The sequence below is a fragment of the Excalfactoria chinensis genome, chromosome 11, assembly GCF_039878825.1.
Source record: "Excalfactoria chinensis isolate bCotChi1 chromosome 11, bCotChi1.hap2, whole genome shotgun sequence".
Lineage (NCBI taxonomy): Eukaryota > Metazoa > Chordata > Aves > Galliformes > Phasianidae > Excalfactoria > Excalfactoria chinensis.
Genome location: NC_092835.1, coordinates 17,571,269 through 17,598,335, shown reverse-complemented (window position 1 = coordinate 17,598,335; position 27,067 = coordinate 17,571,269). Strand labels below are relative to the sequence as shown.

General features: G+C 47.2%; 1 protein-coding gene across 3 annotated transcripts in view; it reads left to right on the top strand.

The window, feature by feature from the left end:
* WDR59 (WD repeat domain 59) overlaps positions 1 to 27,067 on the top strand; it is a 48,363-nt gene that overhangs the window by 17,675 nt on the left and 3,621 nt on the right. For 2 of the 3 annotated variants that reach the window (XM_072346663.1, XM_072346665.1), the window contains exons 10-24: positions 21 to 177; positions 2,098 to 2,177; positions 4,351 to 4,483; positions 7,442 to 7,566; positions 8,408 to 8,572; positions 9,841 to 9,936; positions 11,358 to 11,514; positions 12,527 to 12,596; positions 12,884 to 13,037; positions 16,223 to 16,279; positions 21,328 to 21,461; positions 22,423 to 22,504; positions 24,151 to 24,263; positions 25,261 to 25,408; positions 25,498 to 25,570. In XM_072346663.1, the coding sequence (XP_072202764.1) occupies positions 21 to 177; positions 2,098 to 2,177; positions 4,351 to 4,483; positions 7,442 to 7,566; positions 8,408 to 8,572; positions 9,841 to 9,936; positions 11,358 to 11,514; positions 12,527 to 12,596; positions 12,884 to 13,037; positions 16,223 to 16,279; positions 21,328 to 21,461; positions 22,423 to 22,504; positions 24,151 to 24,263; positions 25,261 to 25,408; positions 25,498 to 25,570 (1,744 nt within the window). The remainder of the gene's footprint in view (positions 1 to 20; positions 178 to 2,097; positions 2,178 to 4,350; positions 4,484 to 7,441; positions 7,567 to 8,407; positions 8,573 to 9,840; positions 9,937 to 11,357; positions 11,515 to 12,526; positions 12,597 to 12,883; positions 13,038 to 16,222; positions 16,280 to 21,327; positions 21,462 to 22,422; positions 22,505 to 24,150; positions 24,264 to 25,260; positions 25,409 to 25,497; positions 25,571 to 27,067) is intronic. The other variant, XM_072346664.1, reaches the window with a different exon arrangement.

The following is a 27,067-nucleotide window of genomic DNA, read 5'->3' as shown; positions in this document are numbered from 1 at the left end:
AAAGGTGTTTCTCTCTCAAGCCTTTCAGCAATGGGCTGGTGACAGTGATGGTTCCGCAGCTCCGACGAGAGAACAGCCTACTTCTCTGGAATGTCTTTGACTTGAACACACCTGTTCATACTTTTGTGGGACATGATGACGTGGTGCTGGAATTTCAGTGGAGGAAACAGAAAGAAGGTGAGATCAGGGCTGGGCTTAGTGTTCTCTCTTCTATCCTGCTGCCATCAGCTTTCTGTGGCTCCTGGCTGCAATGCTCATGCTGTCACCCTCTGACTCTTAACTTTCCTTGGAGCAGCTCCAGCTTGCTTTCCTGCATCTGTCTGCTGCTGTTCCCCCCCCCAAGCTACAGCTGTTTTCCGCTCATTTTATATAGCAGTGGCCTCAGAAGCGCTGCCCTGTTGTTTCCATGCTAACAAAGCAAATCCAGTGAATGCTGAGTGGGTCAGTGGTGACTCTAATTGTTTCCTCTCCCCTGTGAGTCTATTTTTAAATGTATCTTTCAGAATAAATTGTACAAACTATTAGATGGGTGTATGAGTGCAGGCGCCCTCCCCCTGCTCAGAGCTGCAGGCTAACCAGTTAACCCCTCGCATTGCTGCCTGGATTGCAGCCTCCAGCATGAGTGCAGAACCAATGTTCCCTCCTTATCCATATGCTGGCAAAGGCAGAAGAGGGAGAGTGTGGGATGGGGAGGCTGCTGACAGAGTTCAGTCCTGACTTCATTTTCCAGCGTAGGCAGCTAAATATAGGAAATTCCAGAACCTCAGCTACCATCGACAGAATGAACGTGCCTGGCTTTGATGGTACTGCTTTGCAGTGTGAAAGCACATAGAGCTGATGGGAGACTCCAGATTGGAGGCGTTACTGGCGCACAGTTGAGCTGAGAGTCAGTTTCATCTCTGCACTGCATAGCTGTCATGAGTGAATGGGAGTCCTGTGCTGGTTCTCAGGGTTGTTGTGGGACTCCTGCTCTCATTCGCAGGGATGTTCAGTTCTGTAATCTCTGACCTTGGAGCCTGGGCATCCACCAGTTGCTGGTGGTGAAGTTGATGGAGCACTGGACTGGGATTTAGGAGACCTGATTTCTGATCCAATTCTGCCACCAGTCAGTGTTGCAATTCAATTAAATCACCTTTTTTTTCCCTCTGTTTCTTGCATTTCTTTGAAAAAGAGGTGAGCAATATAGAGAACTGTGTTAGCATCTGGAGGTGCGGTTTGAGAAAGCTTGTGTGTGAACGTTCGAGCAGACCTGAACCACAATTGTGCTGTCTCAGTTGAATTCATGTATACATACCAAGGCTGGAAGTCACGCGTTTCTCAAGCAACATTAATCATACAAGCGTTCCCAGTCCACTTCAATGCAAAGACAGCCAAGATACCTCAAGATAGCACAAATCTCCTTGCACAAAATCTGCAGTGCTAAATTTAGACAGCCACTGTGCCTCAGCAGAGGGGCGTCAAAAGCAGTTGTGCAGCAGCAAATTCCTAAACAGCAACAGCTGTTTAACAAAGGAAATTTAAGCTGTATCACAAGGCCTACAAGTGGACATAAATAGCCTGGTACCTTTATCTGCTGCTTGATAGTGTGTGTGTAGATGTATTCGGTTACAACCTGAACTTGTCTTGGCATCAGCAGCTCTTTCAGAAGGAAAAGGATGCCTAGGGCCAGCTACCGTAGTGTAGAATTGTTTGCATCTTAAAATGTCTTTCAGTTCATCACCTGTTTCAACTTCACAGTAATGTAAAAATGAATCTATTTCTCAACTGCATCACTTCTTCTGCTTAAATAAACTTTATGGGCAATTTTGGTCACTCCTTGTTTGAAAACCTGTATCACATTGATTATATTTATTTTGCATCTTTCATCTGTAAATCATACCCTATTTAGAGGCATGGTAACTGTTGTGCAGGGGGAGGGGTGAAGGCCTGGCAGTTCAAAGCAGGTAGGAATCATAGGATTCATGAGTTCTGCCTTTCAGCATAGTGCCTTATCCACATGGCTTCCCTGCCAGCTTGCTTGCTTCTGTTTGCGCTAAAAGCAGCGCTGAGATGCAGTCTCAGTTTTCAGTTGGGTCTATAAGTTTCTGTCCTTTTTAGGTTCTAAAGACTACCAGCTGGTTACGTGGTCCCGTGATCAGACTCTGCGGATGTGGCGGATTGACTCTCAGCTGCAGAGGGTACGTAAGTACTCCTAAACTGTAGGCAGTGTTCTTACATGCTGGATTCACCTCCCTTCCCTTGCGCTCCCAGTCATTCTTCTGGTATCTTAGAGCTGCCCATACAGAGCAACAAGCTGCTACTTCAGTTCTTCCTTCAGCTCCAACCCAGATGTGATGAGAAACATCCCCAGGGAGGCCTGTTCCTGGGGCCTCTCTGTGTCTGTGCAAAGGCACTTTGTCATGTAGCAGTAAGCATGCAAGGCTTTGTTGAAGGTGGAGATCAGTTACTGCCTGACTGCCTCTGATGATGCTACCTCTGCAGCTGCCAGACTATTCTTGGCATTCTAGGTATCAGGTAAATGCAGGAATTGCACCCTCTGCTTCATCTCGTGTTTCCATTGACTTTTGGCCTGGTGCAGGCAGGAGGAATTCCAGTGATCTGCTCTCTGGTAGCAGTTACAAAGTGCTAAAGCAAGCTAGGTCAGCTCTGCTGGGCCAGAGCAGAGGGCAGTATGGGCAGGTTTAGCCACATTGTCCTGCTTGTCTCATCTTCAGCTGTGGGTGTCTTGGAAGAGGGTAAGAATGAAGCAAGTATGGAGTGACATTTCTCTCAAATGCGCTTCCATCCTCCTGTAGTTTACAGCTTAGAGGCCTACCAAGCCTGGCATCTTTGTATTTGGTGTAGCTCTATAGGCTTTGCTTTTATAGATTTGTTTTGACCCGGACTCGCCTATGTTTGTCATCCTAAACATGCTGTGAGCAAGGAGTTGCATGATTTTTCTGCATTCTGTATGGGAAAACAGCTCCTTCGTTGATTTTGCTACCTACTCAACGTCCTTTCATTGATTTTGCTACCTACTAGTTGTTTTGTTTTTGGTTTTTTTCCTGATATGTACTTTCTCTTAACACTGAAGATGAAATGAGCAACCAACGCTACACCATCTTGTCTGTAGATTTCTGTCATCCAGACCTATTGGCTGTTGATCTCAGCTGCCTCCTTTGTCTAGTCAAAGCATCCTGATTTTCTTCATCCTCCGTATGAGAATTTTGGTCATCCTTTTTAATTCATGGCCCTTTTTCAGCTCTACTACTAATTTTTTGGGATGGGGATCAGAATGTTGTTCTTAGCGAAGATTTCCCAATACTTCATTTGCTTTTAAAATGTTGTGCATAATTCCATGAAAACATCAGCTTAGTCTGTTCTCTCCGTCTTGCTCCTTCAGTCAGCTTGATCTTGTCATTTTTTGCCTATATGCTTTATATTTATTTGAACCGAAGTTCATCTTTCCTGCAAGATTCTTCTGTGACTGTTGGTAGTCGGCTGCAATGTTACTACCCTGAATAACCTGGTGACATCAGCAAACGTGGTCATGTCACTATTCACCTCCTATTCTAGGTTTGTTATGAATATGTTGAGAAGCGTGTGTCCCAGCACAGATCCTGCAGGAGTCCTGCAGGTCTGTAACAAACCTTCTCTGTGAAAAGTGACCATCTATGCCAACCTGATATAGCTGTGAATAGTTTATTTCTGTCCTGCCTTTAAACCAATTGTTCGTCTGTATCAGAGACTTCACTCATCCTCTGCTGGCTCCTGCTCCTCTCTTCTTTTTGGTCTTTATCAGGCTACACCCAATGGCATGTTGCTGTTGACCAGTATGCAATTTGCTACGTCATAACCTTATTCTTTCTTCTCCTTGTGGTTCTTCTCTTCATCTCCTGTTTTTGTGCGCTAAATTTGTGTTTTATGTTTTCATGGTCTCTTTTTTGGTACAGGATTTAAAGCACTACGGCCTGTAATATTTACCTGGGCCTCTAAATTCTGAAGTCTGAATATCAAAAGCAGAAAGCATGCTGCTGTCACATCTGATCTAAAAATTGAGGGACTTATGACATGTGAGCACATTTAATTAAAGTGTTAAGGGCATATTGGTTTTAGTTTAAAGTGAAACCTTCGTTACTTAGACTGGTTATATCAATTAAATGACTTTGTGTGCAAGCAAGGCACTCAGAAGTGAGAAAGGGGACAATGTTGGAAAGAGGAAAAACAGCCTGTCTTGTCAAAGAAACAGTGCCAAGGTCTGTGACTGTAGGGAGCACAGACTCACCTTGCAAATCCAGAAATTAGTTGTTTAGTGCTGGCTTTTCTTTGTTTTCTGTTGTGCAGCCTAATTGGTATGCTTGTTCTTTTCAGCTGTGTGCTAATGATATCCTGGATGGAGTTGATGACCTCATCGATGGGATTTCTCTTCTGCCTGAGCCAGACAAGACCCTTCAACCCCAGGACTCTGAGCCCCAGCATAGCTCTGGACATGGGGATGAGGAAGGTGAGGCAAGTGATGAGTTGGGGAAATCAAGCCCCAGATCTCTTTCTTTTAGGAAGAAGGTGAATCACAACCTAAGAAAATAGCACCAATTTTTTTCTCCTCTAGCACAGTGATGTCATTTTAGTTGTAAAACAAATCTCTTCCTTGTCACTAATAGCACTTAATAGCACTGCCTTTAGGTCATCTTTGTGGCTTCCTGCCAGAAATAAGGTAATGAGAAAATCAGTTCTGATTCTTAAGAATGTGTTTCAGTTTAAACTGAGAGATGAATGAGATCCATGGAAAAGGATAAAGTGCTGTGACACAAACTGCTTGCCTAAATCCTTCTGCTAGAGTCACTGTGTGAACCAACCTGAGAAGGACATTGACCTATTCCATCTTCCAAAGTATTATGGAGAGAGCTGCTGTCTTCTTCCCACATGCTGAGAACAGGTGATTGAAGGCTAGCAGCAGGAGAGGGCTGTTAACTCTACCGTGTGAGTGCTGGACAGTTATACAGAGCTTCTCAGTGATCACTGATTTGGCTTTATGGAAGAGAAGGCAAACAAAGGCAGGAATGTGGAGCAGGATTTGTGTGGTTAAGGCTCTGGCCAGATTAAACATTTTGGGTAATAGTGTTTGAAGAGATTAGAGTAAAACAGAAGAGGCTGCAGCAGCTGAGACCCAAGGTAGTGATGTGCACATGAAAAAGCCATCTAAAGAGGTTTCTGTTTCTAAAGGAAGAAGAGGAAGAATATTTGGTGCTCCTCTCTGTCAGATTGGGTTTAAATTCACAGTTCCTTTCTGTACCAAAGCAGGCTGCTACAATGGATCCCCATGTGGCAGGTTTATAGGAAAGCAATTTGATTCTCTTTTTGGGTTGCCAGCAAACCCAGATCGAGTGTAGAGAAGGTGAGGAAAATGGTCTAATGATTGTCCTCTGAATCATAGAGACAACTCTGAGGTCCCGTAGGGAAGCTCTTCCTGACACTGAAGATTCCTGCCCAGTGAAGTTCCTTTGTAACTTCCCTGGATGGACACAGAACAAGTTTCTGGAGGCTGCCAGCACCCCTGTCTACATGAGGATTTTATAATATGATTCCAAGAGTTCTGGCTATCTGTGCTCACCATGAGCAATCCCGTATGAAGAAGCATAGCCTCTCTTGCTCTAGCTGGGAGCCTTAAGAGAAGGGTTGTCATTCTGGCTACTTAATCTTTCCAAGGGAGAGGGTCTTTCACTGTCCCTGACGAGGTCACATTCATGGTGTGGTTTCTCTGTGGGTCTGGTTTTGGTTCAGGCCTGGTAAGGCTTCCTTTGTTTCAAAGGGAATTAAAATGACTTTTCTGTAGCAGGGTAGATGTTGCTGCAAATAGCATGACTTCACAATCGATGCACAAGCAAGTCTCTAGGTAGGAATTTCAGTTCTTTCTAGTCCACAAGCAATTGTGGACTGTTGATGTGAGCCACCCTGGAAGTGGCTTAATTTCCACTGCAAAGTCTTCATGTTAGATTAATAAAGCACTTTGGGGGCTCTTTGAAGGGAACGGTGCTCTACCGATAAACTGGAAAGCACACCAGCTGTGTCTTCAGTGTACAGCTCTTCTCACTGGCTGTTGCCTATAAAAGATCATTAGGAATCTGGAGAGATACGTGGGCTTTTGGAGATTAGAAGCTAATTGGAAGGGAAGAAGGGGAGAAGACGAAGGGAAGGCAGTGCCCATTTTAGGAACCTCAGAGGTGGCTTTTTAGTTAAGCTATGGTGGTGTCTGAGCTAGAAATAATTATCTTCCCTGAAAGCCACGGATCTTCCTTTAATCATTTTTTCAACTCCCTGTTGTGAAGTGTATGTAAGCACTATAGTAAAATCACAAGTAGGAATGAGTAGCTAAGCATCCTACCTATCCACATTCAGCAACCAGCTGGGCAGCAGTAAAGCTGGATATTTGTCCCAGCAGCAAAGGCAGTGACTTTCAGGCAAACCCCTGTACAAGGATAGCTTTTTGCATTTCTTTTTCTTTGTTTTCTCACTAAGAATAGTCTGTGTGAGATCAAGGTGAGAATGACTGCTGAGTAAATGGGACATCCCTTGTATCTTTTGATGATGTTTCCAAGGACATGTTTGGCCTTCTTAGGAAGGGTTGCCACAACAAAACCCCTTTGAATAGGAGCTTCACCTGTCCTAATGGAGGCATGTAGCAAAGGTCAAGGCAAGAGCCAGCCAGGCACAGCAGGCAGTGACCAATACTTTTGAAACTCAGTCAAATTGGCCATATATGGCTCTTAACCATAACTAACCTTGTACTCAGCAGCACTTGCCTGGCTCTTTAAATACATTCCGTGTTTGGGGGGTTATTGTCCTACTGAAAAACATTGATAGTGGAAGAGGACAGCTAGATCCAGCGCTTAAATGGGTCTTTAAGGACTGTTCACTAGAATGCTTTTCAACATTAAATGGATGCTGCTGCTTCAAATTAATTAAACCTCTCCTAAGGCCAGAAATACCCTCTCCTCCCTCCCAAAGCCTTATTCATCAGATTGCTTTGGATGCATTCCCTGAAAGCCAAGAGCAGTGGAGTGTGAATCCCAAAGACCAGAGCTCCTCCTGGAGACTGTTTTGGCAGTAGTTCTTTCCTGCTGGACCAAGAGACTCCAGTTCATCTGTTCATGTCTGGCAGTACTGTGTAGGGATGAGAAGGTGGTCTCGAGTGAGTAGAGACCAGACCGTTTTAGGGCTGTATAGAGTACAGGTGGCTTCTGTAACCTCCTTGGGAAACCATTGTGCAGACAGATTGTTTGTTTTGTGAACAAGGCTCTGAAGTCTTCCTTTAAACAATAGCCTCCAGCTTACAGGGCTTTGCCAGGTAGAACTTGTGCTTTCATATATCAAAAAGCAGCCTGTTCTCCTGACTGCCTCGTGGCATTGCATGCCAAACCTCTACTCTAACTTGCCTTAGCCTGTACCGCATCTTTTCTGTCAGCCTTAAAAGAAGACTTCCTGAATGACCTCCTGGTGGGAAAGAAAACGGACCAACTGGGGCTGCCTCAAACACTGCAGCAGGAGTTCTCACTGATCAACGTGCAGATCCGAAATGTCAATGTGGAGGTAGTTTCCTTTCTCTACTTGGCTAGAAGGGGATATGGGCAGTCTGGCTCATCAGGGCCTTCTGAAGGGACATCTCCTGCTGCAGTGACTGCTGCCCGTAAGCGAGGTTTATTTTGAGCTGTAGAGATCCTTTTGGCCACGGGTAGTAGAAAAGAGGATAATCGCAAATGCTGGGAGTGAGGGAGATATTTCAGCATAGTAACTATGCTGGCACTGGCCCCAAGGAGGCTGGACTGTGTTTTTCTTCTGCCAAAACTGTGAAGTGCCTAGTTCCAGTGTGTGCAGCTGATCTCATTTCAACCATTTCTGAACTCAGATCAGCCAGCCCTCACTGTCCCACACTCCAGCCTTCAGTTTTGGCATCTCCCTCACACAGCAGAGCCTCTTCTGTGCATGGAAACTGACTGGAGGCCCAGTGCAGTGCTGGAATGGCAGGCTTGGGGCTGTTGCCTGTCATCTTTCCCTGCCACTGTGGTTTCACATTCTCAGATACCTTCCTGAGAGTCCTGTATGATCTTAGATGGTGCCTTTTACTGCTGCAACAAGCCTTAAGTGCTCTGTGGCCAAGGGCAGGGGGGTGGGTGCAGCAGCTGTTGGGAACTGCCCAATTCCTGCTGCAGCCCATGCTGGCTGTAGTTTCCAGATGCTGCTGGACTTGGCAGTCTGCTGGTGAAAGCTGTTCCCTGGGTTTTTTTTTGCTGTCTCTGTGTTCATTGCCCTTGACAACAGCACGACTTCGTCTTATGGGTGTGCAGGGGAATCAGCCCCTCAGCATGAATTGAAGCCACTGCAAGTTTAAAGGTCCTTGGAGATCTGAATTCAATTGCTTTTCCTCACACAGATGGATGCTGTGAATCGTAGCTGCACAGTGTCAGTGCACTGCGGCAACCACCGAGTCAGGATGCTGGTGATGTTCCCTGTCCAGTATCCCAATAATGCTGCACCATCCTTCCAGTTCATCAACCCTACCTCCATCACTGCCTCCATGAAGGCCAAGCTGCTGAAGGTACGTGGTCCTACAACTAGACACGTGCTCAACACCTGGTGTCTAGACTTCTGACACAGTCAGACCTTACTGAAGATATACCACAGACTGCTGTTTGGACTAATGTATTTTGGAGGCCTTTGGATGTGGTCTTTGTTGGCCTTGCAGCCCAGTACTTCCTTTTCCCCACTGATGCTTTCTGAACTTGTTTTTCCCTGCAACTTGGTGTGAGTGTCATGTGTATTGCCTGAGGATCCCTAACATCTTTCTACAACATCTGCCCCAAGCCTCATAATGGACAAAATGACCAGCAAAGCATCCATTTGCAGAAAGGCAGTATTTCTGAGCTGGCATGTTGCTTCCTGCTCGACTCTACGAACTGTTTTAAGTTTTTTGCGGAGAGCCCACTAATTCTAGATCGAGTGTTTGATGAATTGATGCAGGAAGTCCTATTGCTGTTGGAATCCCTTCTCTAGCAGCAAGGGCTGCACTCCCTTGCCATTCCTGTAAGAGCACTAGGAAAGCAGGCTTATTTTACCTTTGGACCACAAAGGAAGGATTAAGTGCTAGCTCATTTCCTAGTGTAAAGCAGATAGAGGTAGTGACATAAAGCATTGCTGGCTTTAGGCTCATTTTCCCTGCATCATCTTGTGTTCTGCTCAGAGCAGAGTGGAGGATCACAGATAATTTGTGTCTTCCTTGGAGATTTTTTATTTTTTTTCACTTATTATTTAATTTACAGACCATTGGGAATGGTTTGTGTTTGAATGGAAGGGAATGCTGAGAAGTTGCTCTTTAAGGGAGGGAGACAAGAACCAGAGATTTCAAAGTGTATGAATTCCTTAGTCTTCAATGCTTTGGTCCTCCTGAGTCTCAAGGTATTATGTGTTAAAGCTGAAATGGCTGCCTTGGAGCAAAGTAGCCTCAGGCTTAGGCCTAAGTTTGTCCATCAGGCACATGGGTCTGTTTGGGTTCCTTCTTGAAAAAGGTGAATCCAGTTTGACAAACTGGTATGGAATGTCATGGGCTACAGTAGTACAGAAGCCCAAATCCTGGGTCAGAGTGTGCTGAACCTAGGTGAACCCTCGGTGCACCGGTCAAAGCTCAGTCATTCTTTCCTTGAAGCAGACAGCACATCAGTGGGCAGATGTGGCTCCAGTGGGTGTTCTGGGATGTCTCTGGCCCTGCAATCTCATGAGCCTGGCGACTTTGCTGCTCTGCAGACAAAAAAGGATGTGGGAAGGTGTGGATGTAACCATGACTCAAGCTGCATCTTGCATGTATTCCAGATACTGAAAGACACTTCTCTGCAGAAAGTGAAACGGAACCAGAGCTGCCTGGAGCCCTGCCTGCGTCAGCTCGTCTCCTGGCTGGAGTCTGTCGTGGTATGGAGAATTCCAAGGGCTTTCTGCCCTACTTTGTTGTCTTCTCCGACATCCCATAGTTCTGACTCTGCACCGAGTCTGGCCTCATTAGACACGTAAATAGACCCCTGTGACTAGCTGATAGATTTGTGTAAGTGCTTGTGGTTAATGCTGAAGAAAACTGAGTTGGATGATCAGGCCCTGAAGGTTTGCTGTTGTAGGCGTGCTCACTGATACTTAGGTTAGCAGGGGTTACTGTTGGTTGCAGCATCACAGTGATGCATGGTAGCTTTCCAGCTCTGAGCAGATCTCACTGACCTGCAGGGCATGGGTAGCAGCTGTAGAAAATAAAAGACTTCAGGGAAGTGATGAATTCATTCTTGTCTGAAAGGCAGTGGCAGATGTCTTTACTTTCCTTCTTGGTTCTGTTCAAAGATCCTGCCAACCAGAGGGCCTTTGTTTTCTTCTTTTGAACAAAGCTGTGAAAGTCTGTTTTTTCTAAAGCCTTGTGTGAAGATTATGTAGGGTTGGTACCGCAAATAAATGCAAGTCCCACTCTGCCCTTAGCTGAGAGATCTGTGATACCTACTCAGCATCCTGGTGTCAGGTAATAGGTCTGTGAGTGGGTGCAGTGTAATGGAATGTGTGTTTTTAGCATTCAGAAAAAGATGAGAGTCTCCTCAGGTTTCTTTTTCATGGGGTTTTGTTTGTTCATCATGAATAAAGGATCTTTTTTGGTGCTGGTGGTTTTTGGTTTAATTTTTAACATTTTCTCTACATTGGAAGCTTATTTCTATTCGGTTTCAGCAGTGCTGTTGTGAGAGCTTTCACCCTTGTGTGGAAAGCTTGAGCCAAGTGCTGTGCCTTCATAGGATTCCTTTAGACCTGAGCTGTATCTTTTCCAATTGAATGCAAATTTCTGCCAAAATTTTTCTGGGCAGACCTGGGATCTCCCAGACTTTCGTTCCTGGCTCACACAACCTGCCTTCCTCACTTCAAGATGCCCAACTTGCATTTGATAACCCCACGTTTGCGCGGGGTGTCAAGATAGTCATCTTTAAGGAGGCTTTGTCTTACTGGCATCATTGAGCTACCGGGTTTTTCTCAGCTTTGTGTTTTGTTGTTGGGAGTCACATCTGAAGGTCAGGTTTTCTATATCATTTTCCCTCGAGACCACTGTTTCCACCCTAGTTGAGCTCTGTATTTCAACACAGCTGTGGTGGGGGAGAGCTCTCCAGACAAACAGCAGTGCAGAGGAGCACATGGCTCAAAGCTACACATGCTTGCAAATGCTTTCAGAGCCAGAGTGGTAGCCGTGCTCTGTTCTTGATCCGCTTTGACTCAAAGGAGTGACATCTGCTTGGCACAAGGATTCCCAGTGCTCCAGCTGGGTTTCCTCCCTGTGGCAGCAGGAGCATGACCTTGGCTAACTTCTGTTTCAGAACCAAGAGGACAGCACGTCCAGCAACCCCTATGCTCTGTCCAACTCCGTGACGACCCCCCTACCTACCTTTGCCCGGGTCTCCAATGCTTATGGCTCCTACCAGGACTCTAACATCCCATTTCCACGGACCTCTGGAGCCCGGTTCTGTGGTGCAGGTTAGCCTCATAGCTGATACAATGACAGCCATCAGGAAAAGGGTACTTTTAACATCTTGAGGGAACAATTGCATCTGAACAAGACAAGGCTTTGGTTGCTGCCATACAAGGAGTATTAAATGCTTCTAATGCAGCTATGCTGTGATAAATTTACAGATAATGGGCCTCGTTAGCGACTGCTTGCAGTTAGTGTTGCGGGTGGGATTTTAGGATACAGATCTGGAAATCCAGGACTGATTAAAGAGATGGCCACTGGAACAAGGCATGCCAAAGCAATGATGCATCTCTTTTTTTTCTGGAAGACTGGGAGTAGCTTTTACCCTTCCATAGTTCCCACATCAAATTGCTGGATGTGCTCTGGCTCTTGGGTCTTCACAAAATTCCTGTAATTTTGGGTTGAATTTACCCCTTAATTAAACATTATTCTTGTTACTGACCACTCTCAATTTGAGCATGTTTTGAAAGCCTCTTTTCATTCACATTTCACTGAATTCCTAGCGTAAGTAAAGCAGTGATGCTGCATTGAGTAGGCTGAGCAAAGCCTGCTCAGTTTCAAAACTTGCACTAGGGTGTGTGGCTGAGGACACTTGAAATGCTATCAGATGGTGTAAAGCTTGTGAGAACACTTTGGAGGTAGTGTCAGAGGCTTGGGTTGTCCTTTTAAAGAGATTTAGCAGCTCTTGTGAGTTCTTTGCACAGCTGTTAATGGCCTCACTTACACCTGGAGTATCAGAATGCTTGACAGTCCTGGTGAAGAGGTAAAGCATAAAAGTATGTCTCAGCTCCTTCTACTACCTTTTCTCCAACACCTGGGAGCCACTTGTGTTGATGTTTTTAAGGCAGTCACTCAACAAAACCTGTTCTTTAAAGCACTTGAAAGAGGTGGATTTGGGTTGAGAAAATTCAATCTAGAAGCATTCAGGGTAATGGATAGGCCTCTAGCCCCTTAATTTCACCTCTGGGCAGTCTGTCCCTCGTAGGAGGATCTTTATTCTGTGTCCTGTCTCTGCAGGGTACCTGGTGTATTTCACAAGACCCATGACGATGCACCGTGCAGTGTCCCCAACGGAGCCCACACCCCGGTGAGTTCCCTGCATCACTTTTAAGGTGTTACACTGCCCATGTATTACTTTTAAGGTGTTACACTGCCACGTGGGCAGAGAGGCAGATCCTGTGCTGGAGCCGCTGGCCCTCAGAAAGTACTGTTAGCTGTGCCTGTGTCACACAGCCTGGTCCCAGAGGTCCCAGATCCTTTCCCTCAACACACCTAAAACCATTCTCATAACTTGGGTTAGGGGAGTTGTTTGTTTGAACCTTCAAGATGTTTTGATGGATGTAAGCTCCTGAAAGTGTGTTCTCTTGTTCCTAGGTCCCTATCAGCTTTATCAGCATACCATAGTGGCCTCATTACTCCAATGAAGATCCGTACAGAGACTCCAGGCAATCTGCGTTTGTACAGCGGGAGTCCTACACGCAGTGAGAAGGAGCAGGTCTCCATTAGCTCCTTTTACTACAAAGAGAGGGTAAGTACTGTGCCAAAAAGCCTTTCCCAGTACTTCAGCTTTTGATTCGTATTCTTTTCTTACGGCTATGAGTATTGCTGGTAACAGAAGCTTCATTCCTCTTAGGAAAGCATCTTTTTACAAGCAGCTCTGTAAAAATGTCGCATGGATTTATATACTGTTAGTAACTTCTTTGCTGATCCTCTAGCATTTGACTTGCTTATTTTGATATCTCTCAAGACTGACCATTGCAGCTTCCTTCAGTACACTTGCCTCCCTTTGCATTATGTGGGGTTAAAATCTCACACTTGAGAAACTTTAGTCTCCATCTAAGTACATTGTAGGCCACTCTGCTTTTCTCTGCACTCCCAGTGTGTATAGCTGCAAAGAACTGGGGATTTGCAAAGCTTACTGACAGTCTCTCCTGGATTATGGGGTATATTTGAGTTATTTCTGTTACAGGTGTTTCTTTCAGGGATATGTGCCCCTTTGGAATATTTTAAACAACAAAAAAAGTCCCTTCATGATTCTCCAAAGATCTTCTAATACATGTATCTCTGCTTTAGACATAGGCCTTGTTATCACTGCTGTTCACAAGCAAGGCTTTGGGGAAGAGTGGGATTGTTTCCTACCAGAGCACACGGGGTACAGAAGAGCAGTTGGAAACTGTAGGGTAGTTCTGAAACAGTAGATTGCCTAATGTGCCATGAGCACATCGGGCAGAAGGGCAGATGTTGTAGAAGTAATCATTATGCAGTGTGCTCTGAAACAAACTCCCCGTGTTTCACTGTGGAGAGGAATGGCTTACAAAAATATGGTAAGCTTTCACTGAAAGCCTGAGAATTCAGGGCATTCAAGCAGTTTGTCACTGCCTGCTTTGTGGGCACGTGTCTGCTGCAGTGAAGTAGAACTTCCAGGTACCCCCGAGAAAGCCAAGTGCTCCACAGTACTCTGCTGCACTGGAACTCAGGAGCTTCTGTCCCAAGAAAAGAGGGAGAATCAGAGCCTTGACCTCTCATCTTTTCTTGGTGCTGCAAGAAGTCCTGATTTTTCCAGTAGTCCTAAACGTGACAGCCAAGCCTTCTGGATTAGTGTCCTGTGTCATGTGAAGCCAGTTAGTGGTTACACCTGCCAGCCACGGGGAGAGCTCCTGTCCCCACTGCAGGTTTTGCTTCCATACAGACCCCAGGATACTCTTGGCATCCACATGGTTATTTTTTTTCCTTCACACAAACTTCTTTTGACGAGAAGAGAAAACGGCACTGCCTGATACAGGAGCTCATCCTGATCTGTGCAAGGGAGTTTATTTAAAGAGCTACCTCTGTCCTCTGCAGTGTGCTCGTCTCTGACACACGGCTCTCTAAGATGACAGACAAGGCTAAAAATAACATGGAAGCAGCTTGGTGCAATTTCATGTGACCCATCTCCCCAGTCCGTGTGGCAACGGTGACAAGATTTTTGTGAGGGTGGGGAGAAAATATAGAGAACAAAGTGTGTGTGTAGGCATGTCCCCCAAAACCCAGAGAAATAAGTGCCTGTTCTTCAACCCCGTGCTAAGCTCTGTCCTTGCATCCTGGGTTGGAAGAAGTGTAAGAACCTTAGAAGGGAGTTAGCAAAAGTGTTCTGCAAATGAGATAGTTCTAAGAAGCCTCCATCTCCTTTCAGCAAAGGTTCTCTGGCTCTTCAGGAGCTGATGTCCCAGCCTTTGTAGATCACTGCTGAACAGTTTAACTGAGGATTTTAAGGCATAAAAACCCCAGGGTCTAAATCTCATTAGCTCCTTGCTCTGAAGCTTGAATCTTATATTTCCATTTAATAAAAAATTGGTAAACCAAATCAGAAGTTCTGTAACTTCATCCCCAGAAATGAATTGCTCAGAAATGACCAAGTATTTGAACTTAAATCCCATGTAACCATGCACAAGCATTGCTGCCATTAACAACTAAATGGAATTTGTGCATCGCTAAGTGGGGAATGTGTCATGTTCCCGTAAGGGCAGAGGAGATGCTGAGCACAGCAGAGATCTCCTTAGTAAAGCAGCACAGATACGCCAGGCACTGAGACTCCCTGTGCTCCTTTAAAGATGTGTGTCTGTACACAAGCATATCTTTCTCACCTTTTTTATTCACCCATGCACACTCCTCCAAAAAATCATCATAAAGCAGCAGTCCATCAGCAGTGCTTTGGCTGCAGGCTTCTCCCAGTGGTGAGCTACAAGGGAAGGCAGAGGCCTGGGCATGCCTGGTGATGCTGACTGCCTATTAGCAACTGCAAATGAATGCGAAGTATCTTGCACACAACACAAACAGCCCTCTTCTTCCCTTTATTATTGTGCTGACTCTCACAGAGATATGACGGAAATATTTTTTTCCAAGTGAGTGCAGAATAATATGCTTGGAGAGATTCAGTTTATTGTTACAGTACTGTGCAGAGTACTTAATGAAATGCCGGCAGGTTCGTAATGAAAGCCTGCTTTGGAGCTGCTCTGCATAGTCAATCAGTGAACTCGATTGCTCGCTCAATCTGAATGAATTCTTTGGCCCATAATAGCAATTTTCACGTTGCCCTGCCAGGCAGCAGGGTGTCTACATCCCTTTAATATCCTGACATTTGCCTTTTATTGCTTTCAAAATGAAAGTGAGTGGTTGCAGTAGGTTCTGGTGGAAGGAGTCCTGGAGGATGCTGGATGTTAAAGGGATGTCTGAGTAAACAGGAGTCTTTATTGAGCTTGCTGCAGATTTCTGTGCCAGGCAGCTGTGTTAGAAATGTTAAATGCAGCTGAGGCAGCATTTAGCTGTCTTCTTCTTTATCTAAGAGGGAGGAAAACTGGTTAGAGCAGGAGCCTGTCATGTGGGGCACCATGGGGTTGTTCTGTCCCCTGCTGTCAATGCATGGTATGAACAAGGCCATGTTGCTTGTTGCAGCAGTACAGTTCCATTGGAAGATTGCTCAGATTCGAAGTCGCTGCAGTCCTTCCATAGAGCAGCCCACGCTTTGCCAGGTCTGTAGGTAACGTGCAGCACAATCGTGCGTGGATGAAAGTGGAGATCTTGTTTTGCAACTGCCATTGTGTAACAGAACCGTGGGGAACAGTGTCTTTTACTCTGCTGGTTCAGAGCACTTTTCATTTTGGTTTATTTACCTTTGTCTTTAATTTTCTTGGTGTCTTTCTTCCCTTTTCCTGGGTATAACGTTTTCACATGCAGATGTCTCCTCGCTCTGCCCGGCGACGTTGGTCCATACAAGCAATTAACGACTTCCCGGTACTGTGTGCTGTGCTAATACTGTCCTTGGTACAACCCTGTCTTCTGCCCAAGGGCCCAAGAATAAAATGCCACCTGCCTGCCTTTGAGTAACCTGCACAGAGGTGGGGGACCTGTGCTCCACATGGGGCCTAGGGCTTCAGGAGCAGTAAGTGCATCTGTAAGTTGGCAGACATGAACTCCAAAGGTACAAACACTGCCATATATACAACATGCCTGTGTCACCTGGCCTTGCAGTCAGGAAAGGATGCCAAGGGGTAATTTAAAGTTTAAGAAAGGATCAACCTCTAAGAAGCGTGCACTGCGGAGGAGTTGAGTGATTATTATTATGCGTCATCAGCCAACTGATGAGGCTGACATGAGAACACCTCATCTCTGGAAAAGATGAGGCCCTTCTGGAGAGGGAGGAGTTGCTGGAAAACAATATCAAAGAGCGGCAAGCTGCTGGCATGGCATTGCTTAAGAGCCGTGGAAGAAGCAAACCTGTTGAGCTGCTGATAATGATCTGTCATCTCATTAAAACGAGTGTGTGCATTGCACCAGAAATGCCTTATTTCCTGGAGCAGTGAGTAAGATTTGTCCTTAATTTTGTGACATTCTCCAGCACTTAAAATTGCACCACTCTGCATTCAGTTGAGGTGCAACACTGGCTGGTGCTCCCTCCTCCTGGCACCTGCCCTTCCCAGAGTGCTTTGATGAATCGTTTTCCTTTAGTCTGCTTTTCTTTAAGGCTTTAGTATCATTTATGTGAGCGTCTTGATAATATCAGCATTGCTCAAGCTGCGCTGTGAATTTGGGCAATTACTATTTCATCACTTATCTGCCAAGCATGGGCAAAGCCTAGAAGACTCCAGCTCACTTTAAAGATGATTTCTTTAGGTCTGTGTGAACAACTGTTTTTCACAGCTGTTTGCCTTCATGCTATCTCTTCAAGACAGCAGGGAATAAAATAGAATCCCGTAACACCTAATTTAACTTGGTATAATAGGATCAAGGCTTCCTAATTACAACAACACTGAGTCTATGCTGAAAAATAATAGGTAAGAGAAACCAGAAGAAATGTACTTGACTTGGAGGCTTTTTGTGAAGAGCTAACGAAATGTGAGTGGTGGAGGCAAGACATGAGGCTCTGCGCTGGGTTCCTAACCAAACAGACTGAATGGGAGAAAGCCAGGCAAGAGCTTGCCAGATTTTGATGCAAGAAATCGTGGTCCACAGATGACCTCAGCTGAATTTGCTTACCACCGACTTGGAAGGAAGAGCAGTGCTGACGTGATGAAGTTATCTTTTTGTGCTTATTTCTAAGGTATGCGGGATACGTAAAGCCTTGACATACTGATTGCGTTAGTGGATAACTGTTGGAAAAACTTCATCATGCTCCCCTGAGTGGGCAGTGGTGCCCAACATAAAGATACGTGGAAGAAAAAGAAACACTCCTGCTGTGGGACGTTGAGTTGTGGCCTCTTTGGGGACATGCCTGGTGCTGCAGGAGATGCTGTGAGCCATAAATGTGGATTCTTTTGAGACAGAATCCAGACAGCGCTGCACGGCCTGCCCAGGGAGTTAATCTGCAGGCAGTTGTTCAGAATGAAGGAACCTGCAGGGGAGCAGCAATGTTAACATTTTATTTAAATCAGTCAGTTCTTAGAAGCAGCTTGAGCCTGGCTTTGAACTTGTTTAACTCTTTGTTTTGTAAACGCCTTAATGCAGCTCACTCTTTGGCGCTGAACCTCTTCCCTTTGGTCCGCAGCCTTTCCCTTTGCCCTGCTAACACCAGCATATACTACAGACGGAGGTTTTGCCTACGCTGATGTGATCCAGGCACTCTGTATTTCACAAAGTTAACTTCCAGCGCTGCCTGCCTCAGCAGGGCCGGAAGGCGCACACAGCCCGCAGCCCAGCATCCTTTCCAAGCAGGCACGCAGCACTTTGTACCTACTTCTGCTGAGTATGCAGTGATGGTGGTTGCTACGAAGCAGTTGGTGGCTTATTCTTGGGCTGTCTGTTTCTACGTGTAACCCATTTACTGCCATCGTTATCACCTCAGACTACAGCAAATTACAGCCTTGGGTATGGTAGTGCAGGTGCAGGCTGGCTTTTTTAGTCATCATTCAGTGCTGTTCCCCGCTGTCACCTCCAATCCCATGATTGTTGTAAATGCTCTGGTTTCTTTCCTTCTGGTGCTCAGAGGAGCTGATGAACCTTAATTTGCTATTGCCACAGCTATTTTCTTTCTTTCCTTCCTTTCCTTAAGCTCTCAGGAGCAGGTAGGTAGATGCAGTTCACCCTGGCCTGGACTCTAGGTTGCAGATAGGAGTGCTGGGGAAGTGCAGAAGGCCTGTGTCTGTGCCCCTAGTTAGCTCGGTATGTGCATGCTGATTTGCTTCTGCTCCAACCGCTGTGTTCCCTGTTCCCCTCTGTCACCTGTGCTCCAGCCCCCGGGAAGAGACATGCCTCCTGTTCCACCCTGATGCCTGTGAGCCTTGACTAACACCACAGTGGAAGATCCTCACTGGAGCAGGCTTGAATAGAAGGAAGAGAGGAACCTTGTGGTGGACCTTGGCCAGCCAGATCCCAGAGCTAGAGCTCTCCTCGCCTTTGAACCCCTTGCTGCAGAGGCTTACCTGAATTTTGAAAAAACGTGACACGTAAAACTGGCCGTACCCTTAAGTTTATGGTTTTCTTTTATCACAGTTCAAAGGGCAGGAAGCAGCGGTGCTGGCAGGGTGTGCGATCACAGGCCAATGCTGCTGCTGGAGCTGCACCCGTAGAGGATTAGGGCTGCCCTGTCGGCCAGTAACCAGGCAGAGCTAGGAGGAAAAAAAGCAGGAGGACTTTGTGAGTTCAGGCTTTCGTGGGGCTCTGATGCATTTAGTGTCTTCATTTGTCTGGTGGTATGCTAACAGCAAGCAGTGGAAGCCATTCATGGGATCTCTTTTCCATGCTCATCCTCATTTGTTGTCATTCTCAGAAACAAAACAGTGACTGGGTTGCCTGTGGGAAGTGGTGTGTGTCGTCCATGTTTCTGGGCTTTGCAATACCTGGTGGGAGGCTGCTTCAGCTGGTTTGTGCAGGGGGCAGGAGCAGGTTGGGCTGTTTTCAGTAACAGCAGAGGGGGAACGCTCCATCAGCTGTGAGTGCTGGGTTCAGCTGCCTTGCAGGTGCTCGGGAGGTGGCAAGCTGCTCCCTGACTTTCCTGCTGAGCTCTGGACCTGCGGAGTGTGGCTCTGTGCCTGCAAGTCTGCATTCAGATGTGGCACAGGAGACTGCTTTTGATGAGTACTGCCTGCACTCCTGCCCCAGTGGCACATCCTCGCTCTGGGGCTCCCAAGATTCGCTCCACTGTTGGTTTTGGCAGCATCAGCAACTCCTTGCTGCACCTCGTCCTGCAGACGAGGAAGTAGGGACAGGCACCACAGTGATTTGAGAACCCTGTCATTATACAGTCCATGTTTTTCAGCACAGAAAGGGTAGCCATGTTTTAGGTGTTATCAGAAGTAGTACTGTGCCCAATGGTGGGAGCCAGAGCTGGTCCAGGCAGGGTCTTGTCTGGGAGCTGATGGACTGAGGAGAGGATGATCTCCCATTCTGCTGCTACCTTCTGCTGCGAAGCTCTCAATTTGAGCAATAGATGAGGTAAAAACTGAAAGCAAATTGTTTGGTTGGATTAGAGCTTGAAGGGCTGTAGCTGGGAGCAGAATTAGCCCTAGCTGTCCAGTTCCCAAAGCACTGAATGCTGATAGCCCCGTTTCCATTTGGCACCTCTGTATGTTGGGCAGTATGTGCTTGTTCCTCTTTACTCTGGGGAGCAGTGGAAGGCCAGGAGAGCTGGTGAGGCTCTATCACAAGGGCAGGAAGGTCCATCTTCTCTTCCTTCAAGTCTGAATTACCTCCTTCTCTTACTGCCAAGCCTGTGCTCGAGCCTCTGGGCCTCAGCCACCTGCCCTATGGGAGCACAGGCAGTGAAGAAGGCCCTGGTCCTGCCCTTCCCATAGCCCAGCCTATTCTTTAGGAGCTCTGATGTGCCTGGGTGAGCTCTGCCTGCCTTGCAGAGCCATCAGTACAGCAGGACAGAGGGACTGTTAGCTCTGGGTACACTCAGCAGAGCTTCTGCAGCTCAGCGTGACGTGGGAACACTTCTGGATTGGAGCATGTCAGTGAGGGAGCTCACAGCACTGCAAAGCATCCACTGCTGCTCGTAGCAGCCAGCACTTCCCTCCTAGAGGTCCTGTACAGCCTTTACTTCCCTGTGCTGCACGTCCTCAGCCTTCCTCACCACCCTCCTGCAGCAAGAAGCTGCCCAATACTCCACAGGCTGTCGTGTGGCCGAGGCAGCGTTACGCAGCTTGGCACAAAGATGGTCTCTGCATTGTTATGGGGAGTATCTGGGATTTTGGCTCCCTGTTTTTTTTCCTTGTGTCAGTTCCTCTCCTTCCTATTCCCCCCAGCTGTATGCCCTGAGCCAGCTGTGAGCATGGTAGCTGAGGATCCTTGCTAGGAAAATGTGGGCCCTGCTTTATCATCTGCCATTTGTTTGAAGCTCTTGATAAAGCAGGAGAGGTGTTCTCAGAGGAGACCAAAGGAGAGTCTGGAACTGTTGGTCCTCCCTGAAGCCAAGGGCAAACAGAAGCTGGCTCCTGCTTGTCTCTATGCTGAGCTGAAGCCAGCGGTGGTCTGTGTGCAAGGCTTCCCAGACCAGACCTCTGATGAGAGAGCTAATTTTGAACCATATCCTGCCAAACCTCCCCGGGTCTGATTGGCATCCCAATGCTGATTTGTTCTCTTATTGGCTTTCACAGGGGAGCTCACAAAATACTTTTTGAGTGAGTTTGACCTTGAGCTCGTTGCCTTGACCTGCTTTTCACTTCCTACAGATGGAGATGCTTGTTCTCCTGGGCATGTCATGGATGTTTTCCAGGGGGACACAGAGCCTTCTGAAAGGCGGGTTTGGGTGCTGCTTGCATTATTCCTGACCCTAGTGCTTTGTTCCCTGGCCTATGAAGGCTGCTGTCCTGCCCCCAAGTAACACGCTGCCATTTGTTCTGCAGAAATCAAGGAGGTGGAAAAGCAAACGGGAGGGGACAGATGCCAACAACCGACCCATCAAAGCTGCTGGGAAAGTTATTATACAAGATATTTCCTGCTTGCTGCCTGTGCACAAGCTGCTGGGAGAGCTCTACATGTGAGTACAGGCTGGCACCCAGCAGCAGCTGTCATTGGCACTGCTGTGCTTTCATCCTTCAAATATTTGAATATTGCTGCACCTTCTTTCTTCTCTCTTGCCTTACTTCCTTTTTATGGTATCGTTCTGCCTGTGAGAGGTGACTTGTCCTCCAGAAATCTGAAAAGCAATGGAAGAAATTTGCGATGGTGTAGTTGTATGCAGAGTGAACTGGCCTCCAGTACCATCACTGTGAGTCTTATGGGCTCAGGCTTTTGTCAGCCGGAGGGAGAAGTTGGTGGTAGAAATTCAGGGACATGCAGGGAAGGAGCAGACTGCCTTCTTAAGGAATAGCGAGGAAGTCTTCTTCTCTCTTCTCTGAGCTATTGATAAGACCTAATGGATCTTTCTTCTCTGGGTATCTCACTTGTAAAAAACGTCAAGCGTCTGAAGAACTTGATGATGAATAGGAAACCCCACTTGGGTTTCTTCAGGCTCCCCCTGCCCCTTGTTGGGCACTCAGAGACTCTGCAAGGTGTTACCAAGCTCAGAAACTTGCTTGTCTGCGGGTAAGGCTGATTTCTTCCAGTCAGGTAGAAGAGATCAAGAGGCTGGATGGGAACAGAACCACGTCACTGATGGATCGTAGGGGCAGGAATGATTCTTGACTTGGTGGTGTTCTGGCACAAGTTGGACTCAACGTCCCCATGGAAGTGGTGCGTCTTAGGACTAAGCCAGTTTGGAGCTGGACTTGATGCAATAAGCAGCGTGTTAAGGAAGATGAATAACAGGAGTTGCCAAAAGGATGGCAGTGATTCCTGACTAAACAGGGGGGCTTGATGAGATCCTGGCTGTGCTTGTAGGCTCATAGTGATCAGCAAGTTCTGGGCTACTTACTATAATCAGTAACCACGTTCTCACCATTCCTCCCTGCCTTCTCAAGTATCATGCCAGTCAGAAAGCTGATCTTTCTTCTTTTCAGATTGAACGTGAATAATATCCAGGAGACTTGCCAGAAGAATGCTGCCTCAGCCATGGCTGTTGGACGGAGGGATCTTGTACAGGTACTACATTGAATCAGACCTCTTTCTCAGCACACTGCACTACCCTTAAATGACTTGTGCTGCTGCCTTGATACCCGGACAGCCAGCTGACCTCAACAGTTGTTCCAGTGTGTCCGAAATGACTGATGAACTGAAGGGTATGAGACAGCTCCAGAGGTGCTCTGTACCTCCTTGGTTTTGGCAGTGAGAGGTCCCCTCACAGGGCTGCAGGCAGGGGTTGTATGCCTGTTGCCAAACAGAAGGAAGCACGTTTTTCAGACAATTCCTGCAGGCAGAGCTAGGAATGCAATCTGCATTCAGAGGAAGTAACTGTGCACAAAGTTGCCAAGCACTGTTAGCAGCTGATTGATGTGTTAGTCTTGTGTAATGCCTCCTGTTGTAATTAGCTCAACATTAATCTGCTCTTCTGCTGTGTGATAACTACATCCAGGTCTCCCCAAGAAAAGTCTGCATCTGGAGACCCAGCCCTGGAATGGGGCTATCCACCTGTGTTCAGCTGGTAGCAAGGGAAGGAGCTTTGGCTTTGGCTTGTGCCTTGCCGTGCAATTAGTCCATAGCAACAGGCAGAACATCTGCCAGGACTCAGGAGCAGGCTGGCACTGCCAGAGGAGCCTGCGCCCCTCTGCTGAGCATTTGGCTCCCCCTAGCACTGTGCAGGGAGCAGCCATGGGCTTACTGAATCGCAGGAGCCACCTCAAGCTGTTGTCTTAGGCTGTTAGCTTCGTGGTAGGTTCTACCACACCCACAGGAAGAAGGTAGGTCTCATTTCCCTCTGTGCCTCATTGTACGGACTGGTTTACCTGGAATACAAGAGGTTGGATAGGATAAGTTTGGCAGGATCCTTCTGATATCTCTGTTTGTTGCTCATTGCAACTATTGTAAGCTGTGGGGTTATCATTCCTGGTTGTTCCTCCAGGGACTTGCAGCACTCGTGTTTTCTCCCCAGCTTCTCTGTATTTGCAGCTATTGTTGTCCCCTCTCTGCTTTCTGGTGTCTTTCCAGCATGGTGCTCACTTTCCCCTTCTGCTCTTTTATGTGTGTGTGCACCAAATATTCCCTGGAATATCAGGTTTTCATTGCTCCGTTTTAAAAACGTGCAGCAGAAAAAAACAGTCCTGGGGTTGATTCAGTTGTGCCCAATCAGTGGGATGCAGACTGAAAGGATGGAGCCATGTTTGGAGGAAAGGGAGATAAATGAAGGTGAAAGGTGGCACGTGAAAGGGGGAACCCATTGGAGTAGGAATGGCAGCTCATCGGAGGATGCGTTTCATGCAAATAAAGCTTCACTGTTAAACTTTCTGCCACCAGATGTCTCTGAACGCAAGAAATCGGTGTCAAAATGAAGCCCATCTGAGGTTTGTTAATGCAGATGAGCTAACAGATCTGTTTAAACTCTCCTGTTGAACTTTGAAGAATAAGCTATGGTTTAACCTGACCCCAGAGCACGTGTAATGACAGAAGCATCCGCTTTTTGCTCTGCATACACTTTGTCACACTGAGGCTGGAACTGCTCCCTCTTGGTATTTCTGTTTGGTTTGATTGCAGTCCATTATTATATATATGTGAGTGTATCTGTGCACACCTGTCCCCTGCCAGCCTGCCTCTGCCTAATTGTAACTTTGATGCTTTTCCTTCCTGTCTGCCAGGTTTGGTCACTGGCCATGGTAGCCACCGATCTTTGTCTTGGGCCGAAGTCTGATCCAGATTTGGAGATACCTTGGGCACAGCATCCATTTGGACGTCAATTACTGGAGTCCTTGTAGGTCGCTGAATGCAGGGGAGAGGTGGGAGTGGTTGCTGAAGCAAGGGGAGCCTTTCCTGACTGTATTATACGGCATCTTTATGCAAGTGTGTTTATGACACGTAGGGGGCAGCATTTGGCCTCCCATCAGGCACCTGGGAGTCCCAGGGCTGACAGCAAGCTTTAGCTCAGGTGCAGTTGGAGCTGTGCTTTCCCATGTGCCCACAGTGCCTGACTTATGAGTAAAGATTCTGATTTTCTGCTCCCCGCCTCCCAAATGGTTGTGTGGGTGCAGCTTCCTGATTCAAACCCACTGTTGCCACGCAGCATTAGTGGGAATTAATTTACTGGTCTCGAAGCCAAGTGTTAGCCACAAAAATCCTCCTGCCAGTGAACCTGTTCAGAAGGGAGAATGATGAGTAATTGACATTATCTGTTGATCTGTCCATTTGGAACTGTGTAGTCCGTGTGTTGTTCGTTGTATGCAGTTGCTTGACGTAGCTCTTTCCTGCAGTGCAGCAGCAGCAGGAGGGTAGCAGGGGGAGTTTTTTATTGCTCCCGGTCTTCAGGAACTTCATAGCAATCCAGGGGACCTGCAGTGGAGATTTGCCTTGTGATCTTGACGCAGGATGATTGCATACAGAGGGCCTCATTAAAAGAAAGAGAAAAAGCAGTACGAGTGGCGGATGAGTTTAGTGGCTCCAGCTTTATATCCACAAGTTCTGTGGGCCTTGTTCCTGAAGCTGCACGGAGCTGGGATAGCGAGGCCACGAGCGCTGCTGGATTCTCACAGTTCCTCCCCATCCTTCTCCTACCTGTTAGGCCAAGGGTGTTTCCAGGAGGAGGGCCTGGTTCCTGAAAGGCACGATAGAAAAGACAGCAGAATGCTTCCCGTGGGCAGAAATGTGTCCTGAATTGATTTGTACAGCAGGCTTGAAATTATTTGCCTTGGAATCTCAGTGCTTTTGCCATTGAACCGTGTCCAATCTCATACTTGGTGTTTTTCATTTCCTAGGCTGGCTCATTACTCGCAGCTCCATGACGTGCAGACCCTGGCCATGCTGTGCAGCGTGTTTGAAGCCCAGTCCAGGTTACAGGGGTGCCCAAACTCCTATTGCCCCTTTCCTCAGCGTGCCTCCAACCTGGCCTCCCACAGCCGATACGTATGACAGCCATTTCTTTCCTGCTTGCCTCGGCTGCCTTTGAACATATCTCCTGTAGATGACGTGATTTCTTTTTTTCCCTTCAACAGCCCAGCTTTACTTCCTCTGGTTCCTGTTCCAGCATGTCAGATCCTGGACTTGGCACTGGGGGCTGGAGCATAGGTACTGAGACCTGGGGAGCAGATAGAGAAATCCGCCTCCCTTCCGGACTAGTTCTTAGATGGCTCATGTGATGGGAAAGGCAGGGAGCTAGCACTGGCTGACTGCAGGTGTATCCTGCCAGAGCAGCTTTCTGTGCCTTGGCCCATGGGGGCAAGCAGCTCTTTGGCTGGAAGTTAGCATGGCTTATGGTAACCGTGCCCATGGTCCCACAGTTCTGCTCCTTCTGCCTCCCGGGCTTTGCAGAAACTGCTACAAACTTTCTAGACATGCCAGGGATCACAGGTTAATCTGGGGCCAAGTGCTTCCACTGCTGGAGCAAGTGAAGAGAGGCCAGGTTGTGTCATTTTGCTTCCAGCCGGGCTTTAGCTGCTCGTGGCAGCTGCCTCTTTGCTGTCTGGTGATGAAAGCATTCTGTAATGCTGGTACTTTGTACTGTTTGAGGTTGTTATCTCTGTGCGCTGAGGCTGGAGTCTTCAACAGGCAGTGCTACTGAAAGGACCTTCGTGTCTTTTGTTTCAGAGGATGCTTGGGGTTGGAAGGGTCCTCTGGGGGTCATGCAATCCACCTTCCTGCTCATACAGGGTACTTAGAGGAGGTTGCTACAAACAGCTGCCTAAGACAGGCTGCCCAGGACCATGTCCAGGCAGCTTTTGAGCATCTCCAACAAACTACAGAGCCTCACCAGTGCCTGGGGTGGTTCCTCCCCAGGTGCAGGACTTGGCATTTCTCCCTGTAGAACTTCATGAGGTTCCTGTTGGCCCGCTTCCCCAGCCTGCTGATGCCTCTGAATGGCAGCACAACCCTCTGGCGTATCAGCTACTCCTCACAGTTTCGTGTCATTAGTAAACTCTCTGCCACATTGTGCAGACCATTAATTGAAGATGTTAGACAGGCCTGGACCCAGTGTTGACCCCTGGGGCACAAAGCTATTTACTGGCCTCAAAGTAAACTTCCTTCCACTGATCACCACCTTGTGGGCCCAGCTGCTTGTCCAGTTCTTTAATCCCCCACTGCCTGCTCATTCACCCCATGTTCCATCGGCTTCTCTGTGTGTATCGTATGGGAGACAGGGACAGGAGCCTTACTGAAGTGAAAAGGAAGCAGGCAATGGCCATTGCTCTCTAGAAAGCCAGCCGTTTAGTCGCAAAAGGTTATCAGGTTGGTCAAACATGACTTCCACATGGCTGGTCCATGCTGATGATTTTCTCCTTTGCATGCCTAGAGATGGTTCCCAAGATTAAGTGCTCCATAACCTCACTGCAGTCTCTAAGAAGGCAGACTGCTGTGTGGGTCCCCAGGCCATTCTTGCTGTTGTTTATTTTGAAGATATTCTGAGTGATATTTGCCTTCCTCCAGACTTCAGGCACCTCTACCACTTGCCACAGTCATTCAGCTATTATTGAGTGTGGCTTTGCAATGTTATCAGCCAGATAATTGCACAGGATTGGAGGGGGAAAGAAGATTAACACTGTGCTTTTTCCTGTCCCTGGAAGAGCA